General features: G+C 47.2%; 3 protein-coding genes across 3 annotated transcripts; all 3 read left to right on the top strand.

Moving 5' to 3' along the window:
* Nucleotides 1–47: 47 nt before the first annotated feature.
* SCP_0312280 (predicted protein) lies at nucleotides 48–1,720 on the top strand (the record flags this gene model as incomplete). The annotated part of the gene is made up of 4 exons (XM_027756611.1): nucleotides 48–78; nucleotides 257–314; nucleotides 366–1,311; nucleotides 1,367–1,720. The coding sequence occupies 4 exons, from the start codon at nucleotides 48–50 to the stop codon at nucleotides 1,718–1,720; spliced, it is 1,389 nt and encodes a 462-aa protein (XP_027612412.1).
* A 1,700-nt stretch (nucleotides 1,721–3,420) lies between these two features.
* SCP_0312270 (hypothetical protein) lies at nucleotides 3,421–4,680 on the top strand (the record flags this gene model as incomplete). The annotated part of the gene is made up of 4 exons (XM_027756610.1): nucleotides 3,421–3,734; nucleotides 3,802–4,142; nucleotides 4,208–4,426; nucleotides 4,490–4,680. 4 exons carry the CDS (start codon nucleotides 3,421–3,423, stop codon nucleotides 4,678–4,680), a joined length of 1,065 nt encoding a protein of 354 aa, XP_027612411.1.
* Nucleotides 4,681–5,428: 748 nt separating this feature from the next.
* On the top strand, nucleotides 5,429–7,660 carry SCP_0312260 (Putative dipeptidase; the record flags this gene model as incomplete). Its single annotated transcript, XM_027756609.1, has 12 exons — nucleotides 5,429–5,704; nucleotides 5,759–5,771; nucleotides 5,823–5,946; nucleotides 6,262–6,327; nucleotides 6,381–6,435; nucleotides 6,499–6,581; nucleotides 6,644–6,793; nucleotides 6,842–6,947; nucleotides 7,020–7,139; nucleotides 7,193–7,293; nucleotides 7,356–7,434; nucleotides 7,496–7,660. 12 exons carry the CDS (start codon nucleotides 5,429–5,431, stop codon nucleotides 7,658–7,660), a joined length of 1,338 nt encoding a protein of 445 aa, XP_027612410.1.
* Between the last annotated feature and the right edge of the window lie 7,579 nt (nucleotides 7,661–15,239).

Genomic DNA, 15,239 nt, shown 5'->3' with positions numbered 1-15,239 from the left:
CAATCTCAACGTTAATGCAAGCCTACGACCGCACCAGACGAGGACACATGGCTCGGTTAATCGTACTCCACACTATTTGTACGTACCCTCCACGCACCACCTACGGAGTGCCCGTTAATGCTTCCTCCACCCACCCCACCACTAATGCCCGGTGTCGCCACCGCCTCCCCCTCCACTTCCGATTCATTGTCGCTCCCGTATGCGCCGCCGTCTGGCTCGCCCGCGTCGACGCCTACGCCCGCGGGCACGCCTGCAGGGCGCAGGACTCCCACCTCGTACTCGTCATCTCCGCGCCTCGATGGCTCCGATATTCCGTAAGCACCACCCGCCTGTGCGCCGCCGCCGACTCACCGATGTGTGCACAGACACGACATAATGCACGAGCTCCGTGAAGCGACCGCTTCGCCGACGCCGCTCAGCGAGTTCCTGCACGACCCGATCCTCCTCTCCTCGCTCATGGGCCATCGCAAGAAGGCGCGGCGTGGATCCACCCAGCCCCGCGACCGCGACCGCGACCGGGAGCGTGACCGGGACCGCGAACGAGACCACAACAAGCGCGAGAAGGACTCAGACACCTCGAGCATCCTCACCCTCGTGCTCGCCGAAGAGGAGCGGCAGGCGCATCATCTCAAGGCGCTCCTGCGCAGCACGGGCGACCGACTTGACTATGAGAACCGGCGCGCAGATCAGGCCGAGGGCCGAGCGCGAACTGCTGAGGCGCTCGCACGCGAGGCGTCCGCGCGCATCAGCACCTCCGATGCCGCGCGACACCAGGCAGAACTCGATGCCGCGCGGACGAGAGAAGAGATCAAGCGCTACCAGATGCTTGCAGAGACGGCGGAACGCGAGTTACGCAGGGCTGAAAGCGAGGCGCAGCGTGTGGAACGGCTGCGGCTCGAGGCGGAGAAGCTCGCTGCAGAAGCGAGGGATGTTGCCAGGAAGGCGCAACAGGCACTAAGGGAGCACCAGGCGCGGGAAGAGGGCAGAGAAGAAGGGAGACGCTTGGGTTTACGGAGGAGGTACTCTGACGGTCACGAAGACGGGTTTGAGGACGGGCGGACGGAGGGCTTCGAGGCTGGCCATGCGGAGGGCTTTGAAGCCGGTCGAGCAGAAGGATTCGCCACTGGCCGGGCGGAGGGGTACAACGCAGGCCGCCTTACAGGTTTTGATGAGGGCAAGAAGGCTGGACAAGAAGAAGGCTACGACGAAGGGTTCGAGGAGGGTCGCACGTTAGAGCGAAAGTATGCAATCGAGGCGTTCGATAGGTTCATGGATTCGGAGGTGGGCCGTCAAAGCTTTATGACCGCACCGGTGCGTGCGGCCCCCCATTTCTGCTGACGCGTTCGAGCCTGACGGCGGTTTGCAGAGCAACGAGCGCACACAGAGATGGGTCGAAGCCACAAGACAATTCCAAGAACATTACCCAAGAGTCCCGGGCGTTGTTCTTGAGCCTGTGGAACAGACACCACCGCGGCCTATCGTGATACATCCACCAGTAGCATCGGAACCGACCCCGGAGCAGCCTGCTGTCTCCCCTGAGGTGATCAAGCAGCGTTCTCGGGAGTCACTCAGAGAACTGCCGCCGCCGTCAGTGAAAGAGCAGCCACAAGCTGCCGTGCCTCCCCCGCTCTGGCTTCACCGTAAACTGCACCATCCACAGGACGGTATCGGCGTTCCACCGGTATCAACACTGACTACATCTTCGATCGCGGAGCACTGAGCAATTAAACAAGCGGTTAATTGCTGGTCTTCGTGTCTGGAAGCAGACGTATAGACTTTGGTAAAAATATTGCGACTTCCGCATGTCTGTAATTTGGAGTATTGTCGTATATTACTTTAGAACGGGACGTTATGGATCTTTCTGGGCAGATGATGACGTTGGCGTTGTGGTGAGAGAGATGGGGATTCAGTAGCGTCTTTAAGTGTAAGAGATTGACGCCTGTGGGCGGAGATGGAGCGGGACCACAGCGGAACATGCACCAACAATTGTATATGTAGGCATGGCTAGAGCGCAGACCGATGAGATAGTGGCCGCAACATCCTGTTAGAGAAGGTACGTGAGACTCGGGGCCCGCACGGTAGAGCTGACTTTAGAGACACCAGTTGAGTTGAGTTGCATAATTATTCAATATGGTGCGTTTCGCGAGAGGGGTAGTGGATGCCGGTAAAGCCAGGATAAGAGTGGTGCCTGGGGAAAATATGTATGCCGAGGCGCACTCGTCCTTGCTCTCTATACTGGTTTTGCAGTCAAAAAACTCCGATACCGGGTGAGGTAGTGACGGAGGCGGACCAGATGATGTCAGGCAGCACATATGATGCAATAGGACAACAAGAACTGAAAAAATTTCCAAACACGCAGACAGTGCTAGGGAGATTCCAGGCCCAGTAGGAAAGATGCGAATGACGACTTTCATAATCATGTCCTCTTCATCGGATGTCTTCGTATCCACGCAAGCATTTATTGAAAGCCTTCCATGATGAGGGAAAAGATAGACCGTGACGCGCCGCCGGCGTTGTGGTCACCCAAGTTCACCTATGATGCGAGCGAGCCTGGCATTGTCATCCAGAGATCCATGGCTGATCGTGTCCAAGCGACAATAGACATCATCGCTAAGCACTCGAGGGTGAGGAGACTGCACAGAAAATACAACGAAGACGGGATCAGCTGCGCGAGCGCCGGCCTGTGAAAACTTTCAAGCGGTTGGAATTTCCCTGTGCTGCGCGTATCAAGAGCAGGTGAGGCCGAAGAGCATGATTCGTTGAGTTCCTGATCCTCTGAGGACCACTAATCCAGCTGAAGACATCAAACTCTACTTCAGCGCCTGGTGTGCCTACTGGCAGACTGCAAGCATCAGCACACAGGTTTTTCTTACCCTGTGGGATTGTTCAAGCCCACCATGGCTCCAGAAGTGCGCACAGAGGTATGGAAAGAGGTTGATTCAGCCAACAACCCGTGAAGCTCTTGGCCCAGGTCATCCGAAAAGTAATGGATGTGATGGAGGCATAAACATCTTGACGTTTCCTACGGGACTGCTTGCCCCTCCACTCGTATCAAGATGCTGGAATGCAGCAGCAGCGGATCTGTTGGCAGAAAATGGCATCAGCCCTGGGGAGATGGAGAGTGAAGTCTTCAGATAAAAACGTACCCATTCGAAAAACAAATCGCATAGCAACAACACATCGTTGCGCATGACTGTGATCAACAGCTCGGAGAACATATCAGGACAGAAAGAGTCGGCCTCAAGGGTGCTTACCGGAGATATGAGGCAGTGAGATGATGGCCGTTGAAGAGATGCGAGTCGCCGAAAGCCCTGGACTAGGACTATATACCGCGACTCTACGAATCTACGCTACTGCTTTCCATCTTCCATCTTTCATTTCCCAAAACTTATCTGTCCTCTCTGTACTCCACCGCACGAAATGAGCACCGCTGTCCCACCACCCCTCCCGTCGCCCAGCGTCGGCATCCGTCGCAAGGGCGCACAAGCCCTGCCCCGCCTTCCGCTCTCCGCTTTCACCCCCCCAAACAGTGGCTCGTCCGATAGGTTTCCTCTCCCTCCCAGCCCGAGCGCAGTGCACCCCGAACAAGTCGTCGACGCCCACGTTGTCGCCCCCGACGGCGATCTCAGTCGGTGGAAGGCGGAGACGGGCCAGGCGCTCGGAAGCAAACTCAAAGGCGTAGTTGTTTCTCTGAATGGTAACGCTCCCTCGGAGGTCGAGACGGCGTTGAAGCAGTGCGTCCCTGCCTATACGTGCTACGAATTCGCTATGCTGAGATCTTTCGTTGTCGTTCCGTGCCAGAATCTCATCGGAATCGTCTGGTGTGCCGGTGCTCTCAGCACTCGCCCCCCTCGACCCGTATGCTAATGCTAATGAGGAATTCGAACCCCCATTATACCTCGCAAATACGACCTCGTCGAAGCCGCGCATAGCGTTTACCATGGTGTTCACCAAGTGTGATGCGGGGATAAAGCGTGCATTGGGCTGGACCCTTTCTCAAGGCCTGACAGTGAATATCGATGTAGAGTGCAACATTCGGGAGAGCGAGCGCGGGTTAGAGTCACTGGAGGAATTGCTCACGAGCATCGATGCGCCATACGTCGAGGGACAACCCAAGGAGACGAAGGGCAAGATCATCATATGTGCGTGCCCTTCACGTCTCCGGATGTTCGTGGCGACCGTATTGACGTGTGCCCTGATGTGACAGCGAACATTCTCCCTCCGACAGACGACCTCTCGCTGCCCATCGTTAAGCTGCTGACGCACCCGTCGTATCGCGAGTATCAATCGCACATCGCGTCGATCTCGTTGCGCTCCAACGTCTTCATCAATTTCCTGCCGCCATCGTGGGGCGCATCCACACCCTCCCGCACCGAAGAGAGCCGCAAGGAATGGAACGAGTGGAAACGCAGGCTGAAAATGTACAGTACGTACTTTCTTCTATCCTCCGCTTTGTCACAAAAAGTCACCTGAATTCTTACCTGCGCAGTTGGCCCAGTCGTAGAGGCGTTCGGCTACCAGCGCATCATCTTCGGCTCGTCGCCCTCCACGACATCACAAGCGAAGTCCAACGCCGGCGACTGGTACGAGCTCGCGCGCGAGTGCTTCGCCGAGCTCGGCGTCGAGCAGGAGGGTATCGACGCCGTATTCTCCGGGAACGCGCTCCTCGTCTACTCGTAGGGTCTCCCCGTCAGCCCAGCCTGCGGCTGTGGCTCTGAATGATTTGGTACGGCGATTTTACAGCCTCGAGGGCTGCGTTGTACGCACGATGGCGGATTGGTCCTCTTTCTCTGTCTGGTTCCCGGCATGGATAACTTAATCGCTATACTGTAAGACCCCACGGGGAAACGCGAAGGTCGGTAGTAAATGGAAAACTCGAATCCAAGTGTACTGGTTCACTCGTCTGTAGAACTGTCTATTATTTTATTGCATAGACTACCGCCTAAGCATGAGGGCTTCACAGCGGTGTATTCGATAATGTCGTCCCCTGCTATATCGCAGCCACGAGGCTACCAATCGCCCACACGTCGGTCGGCAATTCGGTAGCCGAACGAACGAGCTCTCCCGACTTCAAGCAACGTTTAGGTCGACTTACCACTGCACCCCGCGAGCAGAGCTCCGACTGTAGAGTCGTCCCCGTCGTGTTTTCGAGCCCGATTATAGTACAGTGCCGCAGCGTATTAACACTACACCTTGACGGATTTTACATGTCACAGTAGGCCCATATTTTTTGAGTACGGTCGATGCACACGACTATGCTTACCGTCTTTGCCGGTGCCGCAGACCACTTTCACAAGTGTAGTTAGATTCGAAGATGCACATCTAGATCTGAGCGCTATGACGCACAGATCACGTGCTGCCTATAATACTGTGTCCGAGGCAGTCGAGCCAGTGTCGAGCCAAGTACTGTCTCTCTGTCTCTGCAACCATGTCCGCAGAGGACGAACAAGCACCCCTCTTGGGTTCTCCGAGTGCCAACGTTACCCACGGAAACGGCGGCGGCGAGCCAGGCCCCAGCGACGAATCCATTAGGCAACATGTCCTCTCAATCCGCGTCATCATCTATGCAATACTTACCGCAGCTTTCGTCGTCGTCCTTGTATCTATGGTTGTGTTCTGGGAGAAAGTCGGACGCTTTGCTGGGCAGCTGCCGAAAGACCCCAATCAGGCAGCGCAGCGCGTATTGGATGGTGCTCCTATAATCGTGAGTTGGGTCATCCGTGTGCGCGCCTCCGTTTAGCTCAACAGTGTGATGTAGGATGGGCATATAGGTACGTTGAACGCTTTCCAGATCGTTTGTTTACTGATAGTATGCGAGATAGATCTTCCCATATTGACCCGCGAACGCTACTCCAACAATATCTCCGCATTTGACCTGAACTTGAGGATGCCCGGGCATGTCGACATTCCTCGACTCAGAGAGGGACGAGTCGGTGGATTCTTCTGGTGCGTTTCGCACCCTTTCTTCTCGTCTTCCAGCCGTAATTATGGCTACCTTGTGTGAACATTGCGCGACGAAGAGGTCTTCCTCAAATCTTGGAATGAATCCGTTTACTGTCGCCCCACGGTATTCGTAGTGCGATATAGTTGGGAATAAAAGCTATTAGTCATGCCAGCAACATGATGCATAGCTCCAATCTACTGCTATTGCGCACTCGTTGCTGAAGTGCATCTATAAGCCAATTCTACCGCGCTATCGTTCATTCTTCCACCTTTGGACGCGAATTTAACGGACTACGCGTATTGATGGTTCTGCTGCAGGTCCACCTACATGCCTTGTTCTGCGAGACCAGGTAAGGACTTTATGAACCCTACTTGGCTCGTTCGGTAAGTCGTTCTTCGCCATACCCAACTCTCTTGCAGCTCAGTATGCGGGACAGAGATACCCTGGAGCAGATCGATGTCGTGCACCTGCTCATCGACAAATATCCCGATGTAAGTTTCGCACATTGCTCGTCATTTCTAATATGTGTGGAATAATTTTCTTTCGGTTGGTAGACTTTTGAGCTGGCACTCACATCGAATGACGTCAAGTCAGCCATCAGCCGGGGAAAGATCGCAGGCTTAATTGGAATTGAAGGGTGAGTTTTCGTAATCTATCTTTTCGCCAGCACCAGGGGATGCACACTAAATGTGCTTACAGAGGGCATCAGATCGGCAACTCGATTGCAGTGCTGAGGCAGATGTATGCTCTCGGCGTACGCTATATGACCTTGACGCATAGCTGCCACAACGCATTTGCGGACTCTTGCGGGATTTCCAAGAATATTGAACCCTACTGGGGCGGTTTGAGGTACGAGGCTCTGCGCAGGCGTTCCCCTGTATGTTAATTGCCCACCAGTCCGCTTGGCTACTCGCTCGTCACGGAGATGAACCGCCTCGGCATGCTGGTCGACATCAGTCACACATCCGACGATACCGCTAAGCAGGTTTTGAAATATTCCAAGGCGAGTCATCCCTCTTCCAGCGAGCCTTGGCGTTTGGGTGGTTCGGTCGCTTATTTTTCGTGGTGCTTTTAGGCCCCAGTTATCTGGTCACACTCTTCTGCCCGTGCAGTTCGCGACGTCCCGCGTAATGTACCCGACGATGTGCTAAAGCTGGTTGGCACCACCGACGGGTTGAGCGATGCTGTCATCATGGTGGGTCTACTCGCGCTTCACCATATTCTCATACCATACTAACGGTTATCCAGGTAAATTTTGCACCGGATTTTGTTGCGGGCAATGGCGAGGCAACGCTTGAGGCTCTCGCTGATCACATCGATCACATTGCGAGCATCACCGGGAGAGCACAGTATGTTAATCACATATAATTAACGTATAATGCTCCGCTGACGTGCCGTCCCCCTTTCGCAGCGTCGGCATTGGTAGTGACTTCGACGGTATTGGGACTGTTCCGGTTGGTCTTGAGGACGTCTCGAAGTACCCTGACCTGGTAAAATCCTTTGTCTTTTCATTCACTATTCTGTAAGGCTAACACTAATTGTTATGCCTAGATTGCGGAGATGTACCGACGGGGATGGAACCGATTCGAACTTGCTGGTCTGACAGGACGCAACTTCTTACGCATCATGGAGGGTGCAGAGAGGGTCGCTGCGGAGCTCCATCTGGCAGGGTTTAAGCCGAGTGTAGATTGGTATAATAAGAGGGATGATCTGTAAGCAAAACGGATGGAACATTTTGCATGATCGATGCTTGGAATAGTCGTGAGTGTCTCGTCTCTTTGGTGACTTAGGCCTTACTGACAATCCGCAGGTGTGTGCCTTGTATCATAGCTCTCATGGACGTTAGCTACGCATTGTTTTGCACTATATTCCTACGTTTGTTTAGTGTGTTTCCCTGCGAGATGAAACTGAGTGTCTGCTTTTCATGCTACCGCGGCTCACATGGCGAAGGAGTACATAAAAACTTGCTTGCGCACGGGGAACCACCGGTGACGATTCGTGGCGTGTTCATAGCCTCGCCGGTCTACTTCCTGAGGCTTTCGGAAATGGATCAATGTTCTCGGCCGGGCTGCACGTGGAGCGAACTTTATCATGCACATGTCCAAAACACATGTCCCATGTTGCTGTCGTTCTCGTACGTATTTAGGTAGGAAGGGCACTATTGGGCAAAAATCGATTGCTCGGATGATGGACAGGTCAGAATGAAAAAAACATGGAATATTATGCATATTCCCGTACCGCATGCAGTGAGAATGCATGATATCACATGATCCTGCCCTTAGCACGTGTCCGTGCAGTTGTTCTCAGCCACAATCTTGCACAATCTACAACCTTCACACTTCATGAGCAATGCGCTGAAAATACTGTGTGGGAAAGCACAATATCATGCATGTGAGATACTCATGCATGACCATTCATGATTGTGAATGCATTTATTGTACCTCACAGGGATCTTACACACTATATCTCTGTGATACTGTATGAAACTACGATTCAGAAATATATATCTTCATTCAGATTTACTCAGTGCAACACAGCTACCGATCACTATCCTGATAAGCCACTTGCCCGGGTGTCTGAAATTGAGCACAGGCAAACATCACTATGATAAGGTGACCATCCTTCACTTGTCTCCACTTACAATCACTTGTTCATCCCCTTTATTCCTGAAAAATATGTCTACACTTTATATTCAAGACCAATGTGTTTGTGTGGACCGCCAGTGTGCACAGTTCTGTTATGAGCACAATGAGACAGCTATTTATGTGAGTATCTTCAAGTTGATGGTTTATGCGTAAATGTTAGAAATTTATAACTTAGCTTATAAGGCCTAATAATGCCTTCTAAGGCCTCAATGAAAATTCTTCCTTTTTTGGCCTTGATGTGAGAGACTAAATCTTATGTTGTTGGGGCAGCCATTGTAATGTGTCACAAGGGAATGACTATATCTTAAGGAAATTGAATCTCCAAAATGCAATTTAATGTGATTAGACCCTATCATGCCTCGAGTTATCACTTTGGCCATTTTAAGGTGTTACAAGGGACATTAGGCATGGTAACTACAAAACGAGGAACAAAAGGTACACTACAAGGTCACACTCTTCATTAGAGGAACTTCATCTGCTACTGTACTGACCAGGGTTCAAACGTCCAACCTAGACATAACAACTAAAGGTAAATCAAGAGTGCATTACCGCTTGACCAGCAAGCCATATACCTCTCTGCTCTTACAAATCTATATATTGTCAATATAAACCCTTGGGATACCTCGAGATGCCTTTGAATGCCTTCCGAGATGATAGATTGTGACATAGGTCATTGCAACTGTAATAACTAGAATACATCAAACTAATGCCTGCTCCCTTTCTTTCGAGCAGAACAATGTGTAAGAACTGGCTCAAGGTCCTCCTTAACCTTGATAACTGCAGAAACCTCAACCATTTTACCCTTCCCCTTACCTGGGCAGCTTCACAAGGGCAGTGCAGGGTCACTTTTAGGTGATAATGCTAATAAAGAACCTAGCTGAGATAAGAGTAAATTGATGCCTTGGCCAGAGATATCATGGCTAAATGCCATTGCAGCAGTGGTGGGCACATTAGATGATAGGGCTGCTTGTGCTGGTTCTGCCAGTGCTGTGTGAGATGCACTCGCACCAACCATGTGAGACGCACTCACATCAACTGTCAGAAGAGCGGGATGCAGGTACTGAGGAAGAGTGGTAATGCCCGACATCTGCGACAGGACGATCAGATTTGTCTGTGTCTGCAGTGTCTGAGTCATTGTTGTTATCATCATGAAGCAAAGCATTCAGAGCATCTTCATCATCATCTTCATCTAGACCAATCTTCTCCATCCCATCTGCTCACACACTGTCAAAAACTAGTTGATTAAACCATTTGAAGAATTTTGCAGCCTTTGCTGGCTCTTTCACCACCTTCTCGATAAGCATCACCTTGTATTCTTCAAAGTGCTTGCTGTACCGTAGCCTGGTCTTGTCGCCAATATCACTGAACCATGTATCTGAAGAAATTAAATAACATGCCTATTAGATGAGATGTGAATATGTTTACAATGCATAGAGCAGGAATGATACTCATAATAGTTGCTGCAACTGCAACTGAGCTGGGAGTGTTCTTCACAACATTCCACTGCCTGCTTTGAGTGTTTGACTTGGGCATGACTCCTGGCTCCAGTGAGCTCTTGCCGAAGAGAATAACTCTAATAATCTACATTTCAAAAGGCATTGAGAAAAAACAACTGTGCAGAAAACCAACACTCACTTTGGATAGTGCTGCATCAGTGAACAGGAGCTGCATTTTCATGTGCTTCTTCTCTGAGAAAAGAATAGGAGGATACTTGGTGTACTTTATTTCAGGGCCGCCTGTCTGTAGCCGCAATGCAGTGACCTTGAGATCAGATATTTTTCGGTCCTCGATAAGTTTCAAGATATCATCAGGTAGAAAATTAAAGATTTTGTGCAGACTTTCACATGCAGCATGGACAGCATTCAAACACTGTTGCTGAAAAAATGAACAAAACTGAAGCATCACCATAGTAGAGTCAGCCAGAGCTCAGATGTTGATCAACAGGGGTATACCCCTGGGTACTTTAAGCTGTACCCCTACCCTTACTCTCCAGGGGTAAGGGTATGAGTAAGAGTATCAAACTCTGAGGGTCGACCCCTCAATATCTGCCTTACCTAAGGAAATAACATCATAGACATTAAGTTTAAGGCTTGTAATAGCCTTCTTTTCTCTTTGAAGCTTTTGTAGACATGGTTTAAGGCTGTATCTAGGCTGTACCTGGGCTTTAGTCACTATATAATTACTGCTTACATTATATATACTGTATATAGTGATACCCTCCAGAGGTATAAGGGTCTGAAAGTTCATACTCCTACCCTTACCCTCTAATACCCTTACCCCTTACCCTTAAGGGTTATCCATACCCCTGATCTGCACTAGTCTTGTCTGATGTGTTCTGAGTTCTGACTGATTCCTTTCTAATTTCATACTCTCCCAATGTTGTGCTGACTTACTGATTTCTCTTGATGGTCATGCCCCCCTCATTTTGCAGATCTGATGCCCTTTATTATTTACCCTTTCCCTTCAAGACCCCTACCTTCATGTTGGACTAAAGATGCTGTTTTGGTGTTCTATGTGATTGTTATTAGAACAAGTAGCATATATTTTCTTTCTCTCTTCCCTTACTTTACTGTTCTTCTCTGTCTTTATCTTATAATGTTCATCTCCCCACTCACTTTCTCTCTTCCCATACTTTACTGTTCTCATCTGTTTTTATCTTATAATGTTCATCTCCCCACTCACTTTCTCTGCAGTTTACTTTAGTCTCTCCTCTAGTGCAGGCATATTTGGTGCTGTTATTGACATGCAGGTTGCGATCTATCACACTCATGGCTTTGGACCTCTCCCCAAATGAGTTAGATAATTTCTTAGTGGTGCATCTTCCTGACAAGGACTGGTTAAAGAATAATTTTATCAACATTGTAGCACTACTCAGTGTTCCATAGAGCACCTTGAAAAAAGGTGAAGATGTATGATAATGGCCATCATTTTCTTGCTAACACTCAAGTTCAATACACCACTGAATCCCCTGCCAAAAAAAGAAAGCTTTCGTATAATAGTGAAGAGGGTGTAGCAGATATAGGGCCATTAGAAATACAAATCACTAAGTCCAACATTGTAATTGCATCAAGTGCTTAGCATTGAAATTAATGAGTAAGACAGTGCTGACTTACATTGGACAACACACTCTCACTTATCCAGAAGGCATTATTTTTCTGAAGCTTTTGCACACGAGTACAGACAACATGAGCCGGAGCCCGTGCAGTGGCAGGTTAATTACGAGCAGGTGTGAGGTGGTAATATCCTTTAAAGACTTGTCTAGGATCAGTGAAATTTGGGGGATTTAGCTCAAGCATCTTTTGCACAAGATCCTTCAGATGTGATCTCGAGATTCCTAGGCTTTCTGAAACCTAAGACCAGTAAGCTTCAAATAGAGGTAAAGAAATTAGTAAACAGCCTACCAGATTTTGAACTTTATCCACTGTCCAGCCTAGGGGTAAGAATAATATTTTATTAGTGAGATAGGATAGCAATTAGTAACAATATATATACCAGATGCAGATATTTAACATAAAATAGGCTGTTTCATGAGCTTGTATCTCTTATGACAAAGGAAGATGTCACTGTAATGTTCATGACCGAGGGCCAGCAGACCTGTATGGCTCCTTCCAAAGTGATCCTCATCATTTATATGCAAAACAGCAGCCTGAAGGTAGGCTCTGGCCCAAATGACAATCTGATGCACCATCAGTGCAAGGACCTTTAGCTGTTCTATAGTGCTCACCCTGCTAATCAGAGGATCCTGACCCTGAACTCCACCAGCAGCAGAGCCTCCACCAGCACCACTGAGAGGTCCACCAGCATCACCGAGAGGTCCACCAGAAGGTTCACCAGCGCTGAGGGCTCTATAAACACCAGTAACAACAGTGGGACCGACATTAGCAGCAGCAGCAACAGGAAAAGCAGGACCAATAGGCATACCAGGAGTGCCGATAGGAAGAGCAATTGGAGGATGAGCAACGTGGGGATAAGGTTCTCCAACAGAGCCTGCAGCTATAATGGGACAAATTAAGGTAAGCTGTGTATTTTATACTCCCACTCTGAGTTTTTAATCTTTGCAGAATGGAGTTTTCAGGGTACTAGTGTAGTAAGTGTCATGTTTTCATAACCTTCTTGCTGATCTTCAATTCATAAAGCTCATCCAACTATTTCCAGTCTGCGTGTGTGTAAGGCCTCTTTGGTTATATGATGTTATGACTGCTTTCAAGGTGCTACATTCTGTGGGATGTGTATTTTAAAGATGCATCATAACAATCTCTTCTATTAAATTAATCTATAGAATGATGAATTCTTTGAGAAATTAGACATGAGGATATTTAGATATATCCTTTACACTAGACCTTTGGATGTTGCAAATTATAAGTTTTATATAAAATACCTGACCTTCTTTTTTAAAAGTAACTTAGTCAAATTCTAGCTTTCAAAAGACAGTAAGTGAGAAACTTTAAAATTGACTATAAATAAAGATGGTTTTAAAGCTTGTAGCATTCATATAATGTCTTGCAATGTCAGATAATATTGTAATAGTCTATAACAAGATGTAAGTATCCTTGATCTAGTACAATATGGTATATTATAAATTATAAAAACTCACTATCTATCTGTTGATACTGATTCACTATTTAATTGACTTATATGAGCTATTGTAAGAGATGATTAACAGCCAGCTTCTTAGAATTTTAGCCTTTATTCTTTAGTTATATACAAACTTATTTTTCTAAAAGGCTATAAAATCTTCAGCTAAACTGTGTTAGCTGCATGCTGTAATCACTATAAAAGAGTGTATTTCGAAGCTTTGAGTATAGAAAGTGAAAGAGGATGAGAGCTCATATTTAACAGAAAAGAGTAATTTTGAGATTAAATCAGAGATTGCATTAGTAGATAAAGATAGTGAGGTATTAATCAAGGCTTGGACTTTTTCCTGAGAGCCAGGAGAGAATTGGAGAAAGTGAAAAGAAGCCTACTATAATTATTAGTCAAAGAAATAGATGTGGGAGATAACATGGAGTGGATATAGAGAGATGGGAGACAATATAGAGAAGTAATTCATCAGCAGGAATAATAGCCTCTTGCAATTGTGAACAACTCTCATCAAGTTCTCAGTTTTCTTTTTCTTAATCATCAGGGGCATCAGCCCTAGAAGATTAGGTCCTGCTGAGCCACTGAAGCTTGATTTCAACTAGATCACAGATGTGTCTTTGGTGACTGCACCTGTGGAAGTAATAAAGCTCATCATAGTAAGAGATCTAAAAGATCAAAGGGTAGAAAAAAGTAAGACCGTAATGGAGGCTGGCAGCATGTAGAGAGAAATGAGGTGAGAGGAGATGTTCACACTTTCTTCCTACTTAGAGGTAGTGCATATGAACCTCATAAATAAAACATATATATTGTCTACCTTGTAGTAGACATTGCACTTACAAAGCCAGTATCTAATCGATGTTGTACTCACAGGTTTATAGATGCTAGTGAAGCGTTTATCTGCATAATTAAATATGTACACCCAATATCTGAGATAGAGGCTTTCATATCATGTGTTAAGTCTTACAGAGGCTCACAATATATCAGAGTTAGATAAGAATCTTTTAATTGACAAAATTTGATAGAGATCTTTGAATGAACTTTAAGTGAACATGTCAGCACACATTAAAACCCAACCTATGCATGGTAAAGTGGTGATGTAGCTTCATGCCTGAAAAGGCAGTTGATACCTATTTTTGGTAAAAGGTTCTCTGATCGATGAGTATGTCAACTGGATTCTGCAGAACTCTTCTTAATAAAGTACCTGTCATCTAGACACACTAGCATATCATATATCTAAGTACGCAAGAAAATGGTGTTCTTTACCCTCATCTTTCCTGCTCTCAGACATTAGCATCAAGTTCAAAATTTGTGTGTTATTCTCACTAGTAGCTATAGCTCTGTTGCCTGTTAACTGTAAAATATTCTCCTGCAAATAACAGCACCATTCAGGATAAAATTGGAGAGACAACCTGAGCTAGATGGAGCTAATGCTATTATAGAGAACCTGACACCTGTAGCATCTGATTTTATGATGCCAGCTATGAAACAGTCACAATGTGTTACATTATATTTCTGAGTCATCTAGAAGTAATCCTCAACCTCATGATAACAATGTTTTTCAATTGTGATTCTATATGCATTATTTTTAAGAATTTTCATATGCACTGACACATTAATACCACCACAAGTTTTGGTAAACAGAAAGTCATTGCCGCAGCTGGTGATACTACTAGACCTATTAGACTGCTACCCAATAAGTCTGTGATATCATAAGTGTCTGCAAAACTCAATTAGTCACATTGACTAATATGAAACTTCTGTTTGTCAGTTGTTTCATCTGCTTTTATGAATATGCAGACCGACAAGATACATTATTTTCATTCAATATAAAGCTCACTGCATCTGAGTCAGTAATCTTGGCAGAGCTGTTGAAGCACAAGGCATTCCTGCAAGATGCATTTCAGGTTAGTGATATGTTGTAAAAATTAGCATTTTACTAAGTTTTCACCTTAAGTTCGAGAAAGCTGATCAGTCTTGTTATACAAAAGATATACTAAATGTGAACTACCAGATATCACGGACTCATGTAGTCACAGTGATGTATATGAATGAATTCTGAACACTAACAG

The sequence above is a fragment of the Sparassis crispa genome, assembly GCF_003851025.1.
Source record: "Sparassis crispa DNA, contig_000002F, whole genome shotgun sequence".
Classification (NCBI taxonomy): Eukaryota; Fungi; Basidiomycota; class Agaricomycetes; order Polyporales; family Sparassidaceae; genus Sparassis; species Sparassis crispa.
The sequence above is the reverse complement of the archived record's forward strand: the minus strand, read 5'-3'. Positions and strand labels throughout refer to the sequence as shown.